The 14,215-nt window shown below is 32.1% G+C and overlaps 1 protein-coding gene across 1 annotated transcript; it reads right to left on the bottom strand.

Moving 5' to 3' along the window:
• Nucleotides 1-3,130: 3,130 nt before the first annotated feature.
• LOC127720317 (mitochondrial coenzyme A diphosphatase NUDT8-like) lies at nucleotides 3,131-14,157 on the bottom strand. Its single transcript, XM_052226891.1, has 5 exons — nucleotides 14,090-14,157; nucleotides 9,602-10,075; nucleotides 8,850-8,982; nucleotides 6,194-6,277; nucleotides 3,131-3,889 (listed from the first exon to the last, which is right to left on the bottom strand). The coding sequence occupies exons 2-5, from the start codon at nucleotides 9,907-9,909 to the stop codon at nucleotides 3,677-3,679; spliced, it is 738 nt and encodes a 245-aa protein (XP_052082851.1). The 5' UTR covers nucleotides 9,910-10,075; nucleotides 14,090-14,157; the 3' UTR covers nucleotides 3,131-3,676.
• Between the last annotated feature and the right edge of the window lie 58 nt (nucleotides 14,158-14,215).

Below are 14,215 nucleotides of genomic sequence, written 5' to 3'. Positions count from 1 at the left end.
AAAACGTTTAGGAATAAGGGGCTAAAAAGGGTCCAATTATAAGCATTTTTCTAGTTTCCAGACAATAACTTGTGTTCAAGTGTATGGATCTCTCTGAAATTGTACTGCAAGGTACCATACCACAAAGGGAAGGCTGGGATTGATTTTGGGGGTAATTGCCTAATCTAACAGTGTATTTAGATTCTTAATTTTTGGTCCTGTTTTCAAATTGGTCTACATTAAGGTCCAAAGGGTCCAAAATTAAACTTAGTTTGATTTTAACAAAAATTGAATTCTTGGGGTTCTTTGATATGCTGAATCTAAACATGTACTTAGTTTTTTTATTATGGGCCCAGTATTCAAGTTGGTCCAAATCGGGGTCCAAAATTAAACTGTGTTTGATTTCAACAAAAATATAAATTGAATATAAGGGGTTCTTCGATATGCTGAATCTAACCATATATTTAGATTTTTGATATTTGGGCCCGGTTATTAAATTGGTTCACATTGAGGTTTAAAGGGTCCAAAATTGAACTTTATTTGATTTCATCAAAAATTGAATTCTTGGGGTTCTTTGATATGCTGAATCTAACCATGGATTTAGATTTTGGATATTGGAATACCACAAAGGGATGGTAAGAATTGTCTTTGGGAGTTATGGCTCAAACCGTTAAGGAAAAAGGTGCAAAAAAGGGGGGAAAAGGGTTTCCAGGTTAATGGACAATTACTTAAGTACAAAACATAATTTAAAAGGCAGTGTAAGGTTGGTAATTGAAACTCATTTGAATATCTCACCTAAACTGCTTTTAAATTATGTATATTGGAAATTTGCCAAAAACTTTATTATTAATAAATTCCATTGGAAATTTGCCAAGTACTTTAGTTTAATGAACTTCATTGGAAATTTGCCAATATAAAATGTTGCTGATGGAGCTTTTTTGTTTATCTCACCTAAACTGCTTTTAAATTATGTATATTGGAAATTTGCCAAAAACTTTATTATTAATAAATTCCATTGGAAATTTGCCAATAACTTTAGTTTAATGAACTTCATTGGAAATTTGCCAAAAACTTTATTTTTAATAAATTTCATTGGAAATTTGCCAATAACAATAAACTTCATTGCATTTTTTCTAGTTTCCAGACAATAACTTGTGTGTAAGTGTATGGATCTCTCTAAAATTGTACGGGGGGGGGGGGGGGGGGGGGGGTGTGAAAAGCGGGGGGGGATTTTTTTCCCCAATTTTTTGGGGTTCATATTTTTTTTCTTCAAAGTTTTTGTAATCTTCAATTGCACAGTATTGCGCAATGACAAGAAATCTCCAATTGCACAGTATTGCGCAATTTCACAGTATTGGGCAATAGCAAGAAATCTTCAATTGCATAGTATTGCGCAAAAGCAAGAAATCTTTAATTGTACAGTATTGCGCAATAGTACAGTATTGCACAATAGCACAGTATTGCGCAATAGCAAGAAATCTTCAATTACACAGTATTGCGCAATAGCAAGAAATCTTCAATTGCACAGTATTGTGCAATAGCAAGAAATCTTCAATTGAAAATAAATACAAATCTTTTAACCAATTTCAATGGGATTCATTTAAAGTCTTTAATTTTTGGGGGTTCTTACCTTGTATTACTTTTTTGGATATTGGGCCCCATTTTTAAATTGGTCTACATTGAGGTCAAAAGGGTCCAAAATTAAACTTTGTTTGATTTCATCAAAAACTGAATGATTGCAGCTGTATGATATGCTGAATCTTATTGTGTATTTAGATTTTTTATTTTGGGCCCTGTTTTCAAATTAGTCCATATTAAGGTTTGAAGGGTCCAAAATTAAACTTTTGATTGATTTCAACTAAAATTAAATTTTTTGGTGTTTTTTTATATGCTGAATCTAACCATGTTGTTAGCTTTTGGATATCAGACCATTCTAGGTAAAATGAATGTCCCATTTCAAATTTTTAAGCTCTTTGACCATTAATTTTGTGTCAGAAACCTATATTATGTCAAAAATTTGATCACAATCCAAATTCAGACAGTATCAAGCTTGAATATTGTGTCCAAACTTGCCCCAACTGGTCAAGGTTTGACCTCTGCGGTCGTATCAGGCTGCGCTCTGCGAAGCATTTTATTGACTCTTATGATTGAATTTCGCGGATTATGTAAAATGTGAAGAGTCAAAAATTAATTTTATGGTTCAATAAATTCAAAATAAATAATAGCCATTCATTATAAATAAAAACAAAAATAAGGCTCAGAGCTTTTTATACTATTTATATTAACAATAACAACGTACACACATGTTGGTGTATGAATACACAACGTCAGAGTGGGCGTGTCGCCATAAAAATTGACAACATTGAAAAAAAAGGTAATACTTTTAACCAATCAGAAGACAGTAAATACACCAAATTTATTTATAAAGCCTTGGCTCACACCAAACAGCAAGCTATAAAGGGCCCCAAAAATGACTAGTGCAAAACCATTCAAACAGGAAAACCAACGGTCTAATCTATATAAAAAATGAGAAACGAGAAACACTTATGAACCACATCAACAAACGACAACCACTGAACATCAGGTTCCTGACTTACAGTCAACATAATTATCAATGATAGACTAGCCTCTGTACCAAATGTAAAGTCTAAATCACTCTCAAGTATTAAACACTGAAATCGAGGCTAATGTCAGATAACTAGTGTCAAACAGACATGAATATTTTACATATTTTCACATTACTGTAAATTCAGAAATTATTGCGATGTTTTTATTATTACGAAAAATGCGACAGGGTTATAATCGCAAAAATTTAAACACCCATTTTGAAATTTTTTATATGAATTAAACAGGATTTTTCTCAATAAAAAAAATTAAAATCACATTTTAGTCTAAAATGACAAAATCGCAATAATAAATGCACACAATAATTTCTGAATTTACAGTATGTCATGCAGAGGACTTTTGTAGCTTACTATACCCTAGGTTTTGCTTACTGTTGAAAGCTGTATGATGACCTATATTTATTTACATCCTGGTTCTTTAGTCTCTGTTGATTATTTGTTGCTCTGGTAATAATATCACATCTCATTTTTTTTTATATTTAGTAACATTTATTGCTCAGATGAATAAAGAACAACAAACAATTAGCTATGTCTCATACCCTTATTTTATATCAGTCATATTTTGTCTTTCTACAGAAAATTTAATAAATATTGATTTAAATAAATAATATAGCTAGATGCAAGCTTGCAACCTCCAAATCACAGGTACAATACATATTCCAATAAGTTATCAATAAAATTAAGTCTTTAGATCGTAACATGTTTTAAGATAGGAAGGAAATAATTTTCATATATTTCTTCATACATTTCCTTCCCATCTTAAAACCAGTTATGATATGAATGCCCTTGATTTTATTAGTAAGTTTGTTTCATTCTATTTTCACAGTTCAGTGGCATCTCTTTGTTCTCTGTATTAAAGTCTTAAAAACATTTTCTCCACTTACGTTTAATGAACAATCTTTAAAAGAATAAAATTATGTATCATCAGTGCCAGAGTTTTTAAAAATTGATAAAGATCAGGATTATCTGTGCCTGAGTTTAAATTGATAAAGATCAAGATCATTTGTGCCCGAGTTCAAATTGATAAAGATCAGGATCATTTGTGTCCAAGTTTAATTTGATAAGGATCAGGATCATCTGTGTCTGAGTTTAAATCGATAAAGTTCAGGAACTATAAGTCCTAACAGTTGATGTACAAAAACTGCTGTAAGTCCCCAAATTCTGTGTTGACCTCCAGTATAGACAGGTAACGTATATCCTTCAACTGACTTAATTTCTCTCCTAAACTGTGTACTGTGGGCATTGGTACACAGAGAATCTATTGATCTAGTAAAAACAGATGCAGCCTAAAAAAAACAACAAAAAAACACATGCAAATGTACTTCAATAACTGCTATAAAATATAAGAATTTATCAACACATATACTAGTAATCTATTGAAATAAATGGTAGGCACAAAGATATAACTTTTGAAAATTTGATAGTAGTTAGTATAATGCAAATTTAATGTTGAATTTAAAATGCTTATATTTGATCTGACATGTAAACTATGCAAAAATTTCAAAGTCAATGAACCATGATGAGGGCATAGCCTTATAATGGCCATGGAAATGAGATGTACCAATGCTAATACAAATGTATTCCAAATATCACTGACCTACCACTACTGGTTCCCTTAAACTGACCTAATCACAAACTTTAACATGTAAACTTAGCAACAGTTTCAAAATCAAGAGGGTGTAGGTTCAAGTAATCTCAATAGTAATAAGTGTACCTACATGTATGTTTATACAACTGCATACCAAATATCATTGTCTTACCACTAGTGTTTCTCCTAAAACTGAACAAATCACAGTATTGAGCTTGCCAGAACAGTTAGCCTAAGTCTTGCTTGTTTAACTTTATTAAGGTGAGATGAAAACCATAATAGTTAAAAAATTCTACTGAAAACTAAAGTTCATACAATTTTGTCCTCAGCAGATCTTGATTTAATAATATTTCATTTTACTTTGGTGCTGTCAATGTCATGTGTAATGTCTGCCCCTTTGGACACTAGACCAAAGCCCCAGACTAGCAAAATTTTATTTGGACTAGAAAGTATGTACAAACTTTGTTTAGACACAAGAAAAATGTTGGAATATTGGTCTTCAGACTAGTAGTTGGAAAAGATTTTGGTGTAGACTGTTGTGTGTATTGCTTGTTTTTAAAACTTTAGGCATTAAAAGTAGTTTATAAAATAGTTTCATATAAATAAGTTGTGTGAGTCTTCCAAGGAGTTGTGTCCCCTGCTGTGTTCAAATAATTTAAACAGGAATGGCAAAGTGTGAGTTTTAAAATTAAAAAAAAAAATCACACAGGTAAAAAATAAAATAGCAGTTGCAAAACCTCATGTCCTTAAGAAAAATCTAAGCAAGTGTGGTGAAATTCTATCTAGCCATTTTCAAGGAGTTGCAGATTAACAAACTAAAATAAGTTGAAATGGCTATGTCCATGTTTTGGTATGGGAAACCACAAATATAACTTGGAATTGAATATTAAAGAAGAAGGTGGACAACTACATGACATTTTGAAGAATCTGTGCTGTCCCTGTTTGATGCTCCATCAATGCACCATATTTTTCTTTTGGTTGTATGATGCACTGACAATTATGCAAGTGATATTGTTAATATAAAATCTCAGTTTCTAAATTATGTAATTACACTAAAACTCAATTTTGCAACTCAATCAGACAAAGTTTTCAGACCTTAAGTTTTGGCTACCTTTTTAAGTCCTATTTGTTTTAGATGCTCCAATTTTTTTTTATGTTTTTGGTGCTCCAAACTTTTTCGGTTTCAAGCATACCTTATCTTTTAGATTCATACAACATGCTGTTGGTTTTAATGTTTGAATTGTTTCACATTTTGTCAGTTCAAGGCCTTTTATAGTTGAGCTTGACTATGCAGTATTTGTTTTGTTCATTGTTGATGGGAGGTATAGTCCCTTTAGTTACTAACATCCAAGTCATTCAGACTCTGGTGGATGTTTGTCGCATCAGCAATCATATTATATTATTATCCACTGCATCAAGTATGTTACAATATTTCTCCACTAGAGACATGTAAATTTTAATATTTAAAGCACAATGAAGCATGAGGCAATTAAAATTTAACTGTTGAGGCCAAAATAAACAAATTGCGTTTTTCCTATGTCACTCTCCAAAAAATTAGGTAGGGTAGGTAGGTAAAACATTTTATTTTATTAAAACATTTTTTTTTAATTTTTTTTATACTTTTTTTCCGTCCATGTGATAACATTCCCATATTTGACAACTTATACGCTGCACAGTCGTAGACAAGCCATGCTTGTTCTTTTTTAATTTTGGTTCTTGATACGTTTTACCAATATGTATTGTATTATTTGTATTTATCATTCAAACGAATTATCTGATGTGGAGGTAGGGTCTGGAAATCATAAACACACAATTAATTTATTTTGGCCTGAGATGAAAACTAGAGAAATCTTATTTCAATACTGATGGCAAGTTGTGTACACCCTTTAATTGGCATCATACATATATTTAAATTAACCAAGGCATCTCCCAAGAATATTATTACTCCAAACCTCCTGGGTATTCCTTAGCAATTAACCAACACTTAGTACTGTATACTCACTTCATCTTTATTGAGGTAGAGTGAATTAAGATCTATTTTTCCACAGTAACCAATAATAGGTACCACATTCAATGAACCATCCCGCTGAAAAATTCAAAATTGTGTAGCTATAAATAGAAAGAATACAGCTTAAATCTAAACTAAATACGAATATACCAAGGGCAATGAAGGGGTCAATCAAATAACAAGCCCACCCTTAAAAAATTCTTAGTATGATGTTACCTACTAATCCCTTGTAGGGTTGGGTAGGTAGGTAGGGATTTTTTTTTTTTTGGCCAACAACATAAGTTACATGTTTTAGACAAGAAAATGATGTTAGAGCAGAAACTAATCTTTAAAAAAAATTGAAACGATTTGAGTCATAAAATTTTTCGGGTAGGCTGCTTTTTAGGTGGGTAGGTAGGCAAACAATTTAAATTTTATTGTTGGTCCAACACAAAAATTTTGAATTATTACAACAGCTTTTAACAAAGCGCTAGGTGCTGTAAGGGTCCTTTTTATCACTTTAGTCAAGTCCATTATTTCAAAATGAAAAGGGTTTTAAGGTTACAAGAGCCGCATGACCATATATATTTTTTTGGTTGTTATACAACACTGGCATTTCTAGTAACAGGAACTGCTACCCATTTTTTCCTAGTTTGTGTAGTCTTTGAGAAATAAAATACGGAACACCACTGGTACCCTATGGAAAATGCATTACGAATAATTGTGCCCTTGTAACCTATAGGTTGATGCATAAAATTTAAATAGATCATTTTTGGCAAACTTTCAATGTAAGGGTTACTGGTAATCATTTAAACTTCAAATAGGTTAAAAATAGATATTTCATTGATAGATATTCATGTTGATAAAAACATCTTAGATTTTAACCATTTTTAGGTCTTGGAAACTTAGAGCCAAGAACTTGATAAACTAAATATTCATGTCAAATAGGTTATTTTGTTTAACCAACATGATGCTATATGACATTCTTTGTGGACCCATGTGCTACATGTTTCCTGTTCAACAAACAAACAGAAATTGGCCTGTTTTCATTTAATTTGGTGAAAAAATTAAATTTATACAAATTAATGTTTACATAATCAAAAGAATGCATAAATTTTGAAAAAAGGACATAAATCAGGCCGTTAGTTTTCTCGTTTGAATTGTTTTACATTTGTCGTTTCAGGGTCTTTTATAGCTTTCTAACACTATGCGGTATGGGTTTTGCTCATTGTTGAAGGCCGTACAGTTACTGCTAGTTAGTAAACTTCTACATCATTTGGTCTTTGGTGTAGATTTGTCTTACTAGCAATCATACCACATCTTCTTGTTTTTATAATATACATGTACATTGTACATGTTGTATTTTCCATCTAGTCATTGTTTAAACTATTATACTTTGAGGCAATAAAAGTCTCATTTGAAATTTCAGATTAAAATAGAGGACATATTGAACTTACTCCTTCAATAGCAGTCGAAATGAAAACTTGTCAGTTAAATCTGAAACTTACATGATCCAATCAGTTTTGTCCAAGCTTTTTTATTTAAACAAGTCAAGGTCATCTGCCTAATAATCAATTTACAGTACAATTTTAGTGTCAGACTTTCATCATTAAATTAAGAAATACTTTGAGGCAATTAAATTCTCATTTGAAATTTCAGCTAAAAATAGAGGACATATTGAACTTACTCCTTCAATAGCAGTTGAAATGGAAACTTTTAAGATAAATCTGAAACTTACATGATCCAATCAGTTTTGTCTGAGCTTTTTTATTTAAACAAGTCAAGGTCATTTAACTCTGCCTAGTAATCAAATTACAGTACAATTTTAGTGTCAGATTTTCATCATTAAATTAAGAAATAATTCTTTCATGCCATGCTCTATGCTCATCCTAACATGGGTAGGCATAATATTTGACAATATCTTTCTACCGCACAAAAGCAAGATGTAAAATGTTGACAAATATAATTCCTACCCATGTTCAAATGAGCATAGATCATAGAATAATAGAATTATTTCGATTCTAATAGGAAAATTTAGAACCTTTATACTTTGAAGCAGACCTATAATACACTTTAAAATGATTTTATTTAATTTCCTAGCGAGCAACACCAACACATTGTCTATTTTGATCTCCAGCATTGTGTAAAATACAACTGACGTTGCAATTTCAATTGTGACGTCAATCACCTGCAGCCCATGTTTAATTCGAATTAAAACATGGCTTTGTTTCCAAAGCAAAAAGAACGTCACATTAGAATACACCATAATCTTTACAAAAAGGCCTCAAGAAGAAGATCAACATTTGCCCCTTATGAGAAATTGTTCGTTGCACAGAGACAAACTTTGGAATAAGTATTTTACAGTGCCTTAATAGGAATTGACGCAAAAAAGATGGAGGAGGATTGGCCATGTTCTTAGAAGACCAGCAGAGGACTTGAACAGAGTTGCCCTAAGATGGACACCTGGGGGGAAAAGAAAGAAAGGACACCCCAAAACAACTTGGAGAAGAACAGTTGAAGCTGAAATGAAAGAACATGGAATCAGCTGGGACGAAATAGAAAAGAAAGCACAGAACAGAGATGAGTGGAAAGATCTAGTCCTTGCCCTATGTGCCTCCAGGCATAATAAGGACTAGGTAGGTAGAATAGGACTCAAGTTTTACCAGCTTACATTACTTGGTACAGGCATCATTTGTCCCCATATGTCTACATCATCTTCTTGTAGTCCAATCTCTTCATGGGATTCCCTTAAAGCTGTATGAATTACATCTCTATCGCCATCATCTTCTTTGCCACCTGGAAAACTGTGCAATTTTATAATTATGTCCCATTTTATGTACTTAAAATAAATGGAGAATGTGTCCATGGGACACAGATGATGCCCCTGCTTGCATATAATGTTACAAAGGGACATAACTAGAGAAATGTAAAAGTGACACCATCCAAATTCGAACTCCATCTGTGTTTTATGGTAATAAATATTGTGTATATGTTTCAAAACATTTAGATAAGGCAAACTATAGTTACAGAATGGAAACGAAAAGTTCAGAAAAAAATTTACATTTATAAAGGGGTATAACTCAAGAACAGTAAAAGTGACGCAACCCAAATTCAGACTCGATCTGTGTATTGTGGTAATAAGCATTGTGTTTAAGTTTCATAACATTTGGTTGAGGTAAACTAAAGTTAGAGAAAGGAAACTAATTTTGGGACGTACGGACGGACAAAGGTACATAAATTTAACTCTTAACATGTTTAATGCCTCCTCCTTTACCCATAATAATATGTATAAGTGAACAATTCACATGACAAAAAAAACAATTTTTTTTGTTTTCAAGCAGTTGCTGAACCATGAAAATGAGGTCAAAGACAATGAACATATGGACATAAATCCAAAGTAACTAAAAAGTCTCTAATTCTTACCATACTTCTCCTCTGTGTTGTGCTATAGTCATTGGACGGACCATAAATAACAATGAGGGTTCTCCATTCACTATACATAACGGAATTAATACTGAAGCATTCCTTGCGCCCTCCTTTTTGAATCTCCCTGGAATTATATTAGTATACGTGGATAACTTCTTTTGAACTGCAGTTTTATTATCATCGCTGAAAACATTTTTCAGACTGACATTTGCAGAACTTGAAATATGTCTACCAGCTAAATTCTTGCTCATTAAAGAAGTACATTGACACAATGCACATTTCCATTTATGAGTTAGCAGTCTCATTTCAGAACTCCAAAAGCTCTTAAATGAACAATAATCCTACAAGTCTAATTTCTCTCTAAACCATTTTCAGCCAGTACAAGCATATATCATAAATCATGTATATAGAAGTTGTTTAACTCTTTTGGACTTTGACAATTTCTTTGCTTATGCTTGTAGTTAAATAATCCTGAAAAATGAAAAAACAAAATTAAGTCAATATTTACTATATAACAAGAATCATCAAAAAACAAAAACATTTAAGCCTGCTTCACTAACCACCTTTGGTTATCCTTGGTTGTTGTATGCAATAATTGTTGTCCCTTGAATGTGAATAGCTTAATCCGGTCATTGGTTTTCTCTTTTGAAATTTTTCATATTTTGTCTGGGGCCTTTTATAGTTAATTATACAGTTAATACAGTATTGGTTTTGTAAGATATTGCCATTGGATGACCTGTGGATGTTAACATCCTTGGCCTTTTTTCTTTGGTGGATAGCTGTCTCATTGACATTAATAACAATTTATAAATACCACATTTCTTTTATTTTTTGCTGACACTTATTGCTAACATTATTACTATACATCTGTTACGAAATTGTGTTCCCTTAAAACTTTAGTCTATAATGCTGATGAAATCTATGAATATCAAATGACCCTCCATTCTAATACTATATGTTGCAATTAAATATAAAAGCAACATCAAGAACATTAAGCATTCACATCAATTTCAAAAAGCATTGTGATTCTATAAAGGTGTTATTCAAATTACCAATGAATTTATATGTATATTGAATTCTTATGACTTTTCCTTTTGGATGTAAAAACTGATAAATGTATACTTTAAACTAATTAAATCCATGTTTTTGTATCACATTGACACTAAATATCAATAACTATGATTGGGATTTGAAAATAGCACTGTTTCTCAAATATAATAACCCCACATTAAAAATTTATTCAAAACATGTTTAACCTCGACACATTCTATAAGTGCTGGTCCCAAGTCAGGAGCATGTAATTCAGTGGTTGTTGTTTTTTGCTGTATATCATTTTTTTTTTTATTGTTTTGTACATAAATCAGGCCATTAGTTTTCTCGTTTGAATTGTTTAACATTTGTCATTTTAGGACCTCTTATAGCTTTCTATGCAGTATGGGTTTTGCTCATTGTTGAAGACCTTACAGTTGTTATATATTACCTCATTTTTCTCTCTGGTGGAGAGTTGTCTTATTGGCCATCATACCACATCTTCTTATTTTTATATCTACTATAAAATCCTACTAGTAAAAAAAATCTACAGCACATGTTGATACATGGTCCAGGGGAAAACACTATATGAGGTCTTATAGATATGATAAAGTTACATTGTGTCTGCTACTCTTTCAGCAGGGTTACAATTACTCACAATGGAGCAATGTGTTTTGTTAATTTGTGAAAACATCTGAGAGCGGGGTTTTAGAATACTGTTTGGAGCCAAAAGGGATTGATATAACTTACAAGGTCAGTCTCACTGATTATTAACCAGAAGTGTTATTTATAGTGACAAGAAAAAAAATCAAGCCAGGAGAAGACAAATTTAATATCAAGAAATTTTATAGACTACAAATTTAAAATAAAAACAATAATTTTAAAGAAAAACGGTCAATAAATAACAGCTGATTACAGTTCCCATAAAGAGTTTCACATTTTTTTTTCTATTTGAACTGAAGTGAGTCCCTACATGTATCAAAAAGAGACAGGAACGTTCAAAACTTAGTCAAAGAAAAACTGACAGCACCATAGCAATAAACTAAAGACTATTTATTTACATTGCCATCTGTTCTTGTACATGCTGCCATTTTCGGTAAAGACAAATAATCCACAAAACACTGCATAGAAAACTAAAGATTGAGCAATATGAACCACACCAAATATCTGGGGGTAATCTCAAAAGTCCAGAAGGGAAGCAGTGATGTCACAATCAAGGAAAAGAGGACAGGATTGTGGTTCCGACAATTTGAACATATCTGTGGGCATTTTATGTTGAAAGTCTTAAAGATATAAAGTTTTACTAAAAGCATTACAGAAACTTAAAATTTTATAAATCTACGACAATGAAGTCAAGGTCAGATAAATTGTGTCAGACAGACATATATACCTTACAATGTTTTTAAACACCAAATATACCTATTGCTTATAGTACTTGAAAAACAGACAAAAACAAAAAAAACTTACCAATAACTAATGAACCATGAAAATGAGGTCAAGGTCAAATGATACCTGCCAGACAGACAGGTGCACCTTAAAATTATTCCATACATCAAATATAGCTGACCTATTGCTATTAGTATTTGAAAAACAGACCAAAACACAAAAACTTAACATTGACCATTGAACCATAAAAATTAGGTCAAGGTCAGATGATACCTTCCAGACAGACATGTACACCTTACAATCATTCAATACACAAAATATAGTTGACCTATTGCTTATAGTACTTGAAAAATAGACAAAAACATAAAAACTTACCATTGACCAATGAACCATAAAAATAAGGTCAAGGTCAGATGATACCTGCAAGACAGACTTGTACACCTTACAAGCATTCCATACACCAAATATAGTTGACCTATTGCTTATAATACTTGAAAAACAGATCAAAACACAAAAACTTAACATTGACCAATGAACTATGAAAATGAGGTCAAGGTCAGACTGACATTTACTCATTACAATCATTCCATACAACAAATATAGCTGACCTACTGCTTATAGTATTTGAGAAACGGATCTAATCATGTAACTTTAACCTTGATCACTGATCCATTAAATAAGGTCGAGGTCAGGTGAACTCTACCTGACGGACATGTAGATGTTGCAAGGAACCCATATACCAAATATAGTTATCCTATTACTCATAATAAGTGAGAAATTCAGATGACAAAAAAACTCAATTTTTTTTTCGAGTAGTGGCTGAACCAAGAAAATGAGGTCAAGGACAACGTCATATGATTGACGGAAACTTCGTAAAATAAGGTATCTGTAAACAAGATATGAAGCATCTAGGCCTTTAATATAATATTTTTCTGAAATATAAAGCTTTAAGCAAATAGTTGACGCCACCACAGCTGGATAGTAATACCTATGTCTCGCATACTGTGACTTTCGTCGTAGGCCAGACAAAAACCCTTGGTTAAATAGCTCTACATCTACATAATACTTCTTAACTTCAATATGTTGAAGATTACAAGAAGGCACATACTGCATGTACTAGGGAAAAAAATCTAAAATCTGAACATATTTACAATAATTTCAAAAACTGTTGACCTTGACCTCATTTTCAATCAGAGAAGAAGATTTTTGTAAAAGATTACAAAAATTTACAAAAAAACTGTTAAAAATTGACTATAAAGGGCAATAACTCCTAAAGGGGTCGACTGACAATTTTGGTCATGAGGACTTATTTGTAGATCTTACTTTTCTGAACATTATTGCTGTTTACATGTTTATCTCTATCTATAATAATATTCAAGATAATAACCAAAAACTGCAAAATTTCCTTAAAATTACCAATTCAGGGGCAGCAACCCAACAATGGGTTGTCAGATTTGTCTGAAAATTTCAGGGCAGATAGATCTTGACCTGATAATCAGTTTTACACATGTCAGATTTACTCTAAATGCTTTGGTTTCAGAGATATAAGCCAAAATGTACATTTTACCCCTATGTTCTATTTTTAGCCATGGCGGCCATCTTGGTTGGTTGGCAGGGTCATCAGACACATTTTTTAAACTAGATACCCTAATGATGAATGTGGCCAAGTTTGGTTAAATTTGGGCCAGTGGTTTCAGAGGAGAAGATTTTTGTAAAAGCTAACAATGACGGACGACGACGACGACAAGTGATGAGAAAAGCTCACTTGGCCCTTTGGGCCAGGTGAGCTCAAAAGGGGAAATTTGTAGCTTTATCATCAAAATGAACACTGAAAACGGCGATAAATATGTCGATAAAAAATCTCCAGTTATGAGGCCAAAACTCCAGCTGAAAATTTTCAAATCTCCAGTAATGACTTGACAACTCTGTCGCATGTATATCCTGTGACATATATGATATAGTTATTTTATTTAACAGAAACAAGAGCTTAATATGTATATTTATAATCAGATGATCTACAGACATTATATGTGTCATATGGGGTTTGGTCATATAGAAAATGTTTCTCACTTGTTAAGAGTTAAACACATTGAGGACACATTGTGACAGCTCCTGGCTCAAAGGTCGTCTGTTTTGGGTTGCAAATGCAATTTAAAGAATTAAACAAAAATCGAAACTTTTCTTAGAATGTAAATT

Source organism: Mytilus californianus, unplaced genomic scaffold (assembly GCF_021869535.1).
Source record: "Mytilus californianus isolate M0D057914Y unplaced genomic scaffold, xbMytCali1.0.p SCAF_11, whole genome shotgun sequence".
NCBI classification, from domain to species: Eukaryota; Metazoa; Mollusca; class Bivalvia; order Mytilida; family Mytilidae; genus Mytilus; species Mytilus californianus.
Note: the sequence above shows the minus strand (reverse complement) of the source record. Positions and strands in the feature narration are given on the sequence as shown.